Source organism: Etheostoma spectabile, chromosome 16 (genome assembly GCF_008692095.1).
Source record: "Etheostoma spectabile isolate EspeVRDwgs_2016 chromosome 16, UIUC_Espe_1.0, whole genome shotgun sequence".
NCBI lineage: Eukaryota > Metazoa > Chordata > Actinopteri > Perciformes > Percidae > Etheostoma > Etheostoma spectabile.
The window spans coordinates 9,380,833-9,385,614 of record NC_045748.1 but is presented as its reverse complement, the minus strand read 5'-3'; the positions used below and the strand labels follow the sequence as shown (position 1 = coordinate 9,385,614).

The following is a 4,782-nucleotide window of genomic DNA, read 5'->3' as shown; positions in this document are numbered from 1 at the left end:
ACGCTCTTTGTCGTGCAAGTGACAAATATCGCCAACTTGTGTCTCTACATTGGCTTATTCAATTTTTAGAGCATTTGAAAAAAAAAAAAAAAAAAAAACACATTGTGTTTAATGAACAAAAAAAAAAAAAGGTTGAGTGTGTTGTGCTTTATACTAGTTCTTTAAAAAATTGTAATATATTTTAAAAATGTGCATATTCCAGGCTGGTGATTATCATCAACATCCATTCCTTAACTTTAGTCTAAATAATTCCTAATTTCGTTTTCTAACTCAACTGGATATAGAATTCTCTAGAAATAATTAATAAAGTAATCAATATATGACCATTGACCAAAATTCCGAAAAATCATCATGGTAACAACTAAAGAGTTAATAAGTTATAGTTGTACGTGAGTGTTTGTTGAAACATCACAAAAAACAAAACATTGAAAAAAGGGTCCCACAAAAAACGTAAAATAAAGATCTAAATAAAACAGAATAAGAGAAAGTTCAATTTTAAAAAGTGTAAGTGTACTTGGAGTTATTTCAATTTTTTGCGGGAAGAGGGGAGAAGGACAGAGACACGAGTTTTTGTGTTGTAATTTTGTTGTAGGTAATTTTAAAAGCCTTTTTTTTCATGACTTCTGCAAAACGGAACAGCTTCGAACGCATTAGAGAGGTAAACCATTTATGTAAGTAAACAAAATCAATAAGACATCGTTAAAAAAAGAAGAGATAAATCCACTGAATTTAAATTTAAAAAAAAGGAAGTGAGTCTGAGTCTGATCCATATGATTCTCACTGACATTATGCACTTTCCTGGGAGGCGGAAGAACTTTAATTATAGGAGACTTTTTTCCCTTCAATATCGCAAAATACAAATAAAAATAAAACATGAATGTTGTGCATTTTCACAAATGTCGAGGTTACATTGGGAATTCTGCATCAAAACAAACTTTAATTTCCGTGTACTGCAACAGGTCATTTCACAAAGTACAGTGTATTTTAAGGGTGGGGGTGGGGGGGGGGGGTGGGGTGGGGAGAAGAAAAACAAAGAAAGGTGACAACAAATATAAACAGCTTTAGCTAATGATTAACCAAAAAAAAAATCACATTTAAGTAAGCAGAACAGTACTTGTTTTATTTATTATTTATGATATTTTACTTTCCAGGACGCCAACCTGGACAATTTCTTATTTTTTTCCCAAAAAGAAATCGGTAAAAAGAAGTCATAACAACCAACGGTGACACCTAGTGGCCAGAGCCCGCCTCTTCACCAAAAAGTCCTGCTTTTTTTATGCTGCTCTTTTTGGGCAAAGTGAAACCGAAACAAGCCTCTATTTAGTGGTCGGAGTGTGCTAATACAAGCAGGTACGCAAGAACTGGGCATCTGTGTTGGGGGCGGGGGGGGGGGGCAGGCTCTTTAAACAGGAAACAGAAAGGAGGCCAACGGCAGCGTTGTGTCGTCAGTCAACGGGTCGCTTTTCACTGTGTTTCTTTGTAAACTCCTCGGCGTTCTTCATGAATTTCGCACGGTCTTTGCTGTACTCCTCCGCCAGGTCGGCCCGCAGCGGGTGCTCCGGCTGAGGGCTGTTCACCAGACTAACGAGATTGTGAATCACTGGAGGAGAGGGAGGGAGGGAGGGAACAAGAATACACAGGATTTATGCACACTGTCACATTTTTACTGAGTTCAAAATTAGCACCATTTACCAGCCAAATGCTGGTTAAATATGCAAGTGGCTGGTAGTTTAGCTTCACTCGCCAGCCGAAAAACAAAGGTTATCCATTGAGTAGCTGGTCAAATTTTAACATTTGCTTGGCATTCTGATGGTAGACAAAAAAGTTAATTTTGAACCCTGTGTAAAACGTTAAAAAAGACAACTCCAGGTATCATAAACAACAGGCTTTTTTTTTTTTCCAAATTTGGGGTAAGGACTGTCGTGGGCAACCTGAAGTCATCTTGGTTGGGATGGTGGTTTATTTTCCTTCCGGTTTTGATATTTTTGTGAATATAGAGAACGCTTGTATGTTGGATATGTTCTATTCCGATAAAAAATAATAAAATATATTTAAAAAAACAACAACTGCAGGCTAGGAGGAAACTTTTCTTGCATTTTGTCACCCTTTAATTGCCCCTAAACACCCAAACAGTACCTCAAATTTATGACTTGGATATTAAACCAGTCCATATTGTGATTTCAATAACATTGCGATTAATTGTGCAGCACTTTGCTAGACTATGATTAAGCTAAATGAGGTTTGATGTTGGAGGTTATAAGAGATTATGAATTTAAAAAAGGCAGGATTACTGATCTCTGGAGCCTCACCTTGATCCGTTCTTGTGGCTGGCTTCCAGTTCTCGACGCTGATGATGGGCAGGCACACCTGGCCCTTCTCGTCGATGTTGGGGTGGTAGATTTTTGTCTTGAACGTGACCTTCGGTGGCTTGAAGGGGTACTCCGCGGGAAAGATGAGCTCAATCCGAAATGCTCCCTTGTCATATGGAGGACAATCCTTTGTAGATTGGGGGAAGACGTGCAACGATTAATGAGAAAACAAGCTTATTGGAAGGACAGCTACTTCACACGAGAGCAACTCGAGTCGATACTTACAGGAACGAGAAGGCCTTGCCAGTTCAAAAGATTTGATTCGTCCACTTGAATGCTGCGGAAATGCTTTGTCCCACATTTGCGGATTTCTTCAAGCTCCTGAAACAAAACCGTTGATTTAAAATGGGACAGAATCACCAGACCACTGAGACTCAAAAGAGGGGAAAATACATCTAATGCAACTGTCCTGCCATTAAGCTTTATTTTAACTATTAGATGCCTATAAATCTCTGGTATGGAAAACGTAGACATTTCAAACTTGCTCTGTGTATCGCCAATGATTTTCCTAATCTGTTCAATTTTGATTCACAAGGTCCCGATGAGATTACATTTCCAGTTCATTATGTCAATGTCCGGTCCCCCAAAGATAATGCCACAAACCTGTGTGTGTGTGTGTGTGTGGTAGAGAGAGGGAGAAAGTGACAGAGTGACTGAGATTAGCTTAGAAGTGTGTAGTGATTCTAGAGTCATAGTGAGAGGAACAAAGTGTCTCCTCTGTTCTTTCTGACCACGATGCGAGATCTGCAGCAGGAGAAGTTAACCCTCTCCTCAACTTCATGTGAGTCGGGGGGGGGGGAATGCAACGTAACGAAGCTGTTCCGCTTCCTGTCAGCAGACACTTGAATACCTGAATTGTAAAACCGTTGTAAAAAGAGGAATTCAGGAAGTGGTTACAAGACTCGTCACTCGTTTTTATCACGTGGGGGTATTCCTGACTCAGACGCTCTGCTGGTGTGTCATGCTGAAAGTGTAAGTAAGAGGCTGTAGAAACTGTAGAAATACAGAGTCCATTACACATTTGAGGCAAAGAGACTTCAACCTCTACTGGTGGTGGAAGAAGTATTCAGATCCTTTACTGAAGTAAATAAACTGAGTGTGAAAATACTCCACACAAGCAAAAGTCCTGCATTTAAAACCTAACTTAGGTAAATAAAATACTAGGGGTGGGAATTTCTGGGCAGCTTTTTACTTGTTCTACATCACCTGTTTTTACTATTTGTTCAATATAGTTTTCAAGTTCAATAAATGTTTAAGGATTGAGACTTGTAACATTAGTCATCACTGTGCCATTTTTAGGATGTAAATTGAAGGAGTAAAAGCAGCATCGGCTCAAGAAAATCGGCAGCTTGTATTGGTCATTGGCTAAGGCTGATGGGAAAAAAAAAAACAAAAACTCTTTATTGGCATGGGCACAAAGAAAATCCATATCAGTCGATCCCTCGGCAAAATGTACTTAATGTATGAAAAGCAAAAGGTATGTTGCAGCAAAGTGTTCCCTGTCAGTGTTTTCCTCTTCTAACTGATGTTTCTGGAGTAATATTCATGCTGCATTGATATTTATGTTGCATTTTACTGCTGTAGATGTTAAAGGTTGTGCTCATTTAACTCCTTTATATATTGTTGGGTAGTTTAATCTACAGCAATGCATCATATTCTATAAGATCATCACACATTTGTAACATTGCTGCCCTGTGACAACCACTTATCTCTAAAAAGTGAGCTGTTTGTTCCTGTTGCAGAAAAACAGCCCAATTTTCAGCTTTGTGACAATCAGGGCTGAAACTATTAACCATTCACGTCTTTAAAATGTCAAAATAATGAAAACTGCCCATCCCAGTTTCTAAAAATCCAAGGTGATGTCTTGTTTTGTCACTCAAAAAAACAAAAATATTCAAAATATTCAAGGCATTCTGATTAGTAAACAGAAAAGCTGGGAATCTCCATATTTGAAAGGCTTAAAACAGCATTTTGTGCCATTTTTTCATGAACCTCTATCAAAATAGTTGCTGATTATTTTTTCCCGTCGATCGATTTAATGATTAGTTGACTAATCGTGGCGGCTAGGTGCATTTTTGAGCTGATCCAAGGGGCTTTTTAAAGGACTTTATTTAGCTTAAAAAGTAGAATTTCCTCAACACATAAAGGAAGACTTCATCCTTCACTTCATCACAAACATCAGCACATCTGGAGATACGTGGTTTTCACTGGACAGGAAGGGGAGGAAACACTGTCATCTGAAAAGTAACTTAAGCTGTCAGCCAAATGTAATGGAGGACAAAGTACAATATGAATATCTAACTGAGATGTAGATGTAGAAAGTAAAAGAAAAGAGCAAGAAAATGTTTTTTTAAAGCAGATTTGAACATGTATATAGACTTAGACTTCTCTTTATTCATCCTTTTGGGATGAC

At 38.2% G+C, this 4,782-nt stretch overlaps 1 protein-coding gene across 1 annotated transcript in view; it reads right to left on the bottom strand.

Annotated features, from left to right (window-relative positions):
- Nucleotides 1-1,118: 1,118 nt before the first annotated feature.
- Nucleotides 1,119-4,782, bottom strand: part of ube2l3a (ubiquitin-conjugating enzyme E2L 3a) — a 6,153-nt gene continuing 2,489 nt past the window's right edge. Inside the window, exons 3-5 of the mRNA XM_032539690.1 lie at nucleotides 2,595-2,690; nucleotides 2,310-2,496; nucleotides 1,119-1,600 (exon numbers count right to left, since the gene is read on the bottom strand). Of these exons, the coding sequence (XP_032395581.1) occupies nucleotides 1,446-1,600; nucleotides 2,310-2,496; nucleotides 2,595-2,690 (438 nt within the window). The 3' untranslated portion in view covers nucleotides 1,119-1,445. The remainder of the gene's footprint in view (nucleotides 1,601-2,309; nucleotides 2,497-2,594; nucleotides 2,691-4,782) is intronic.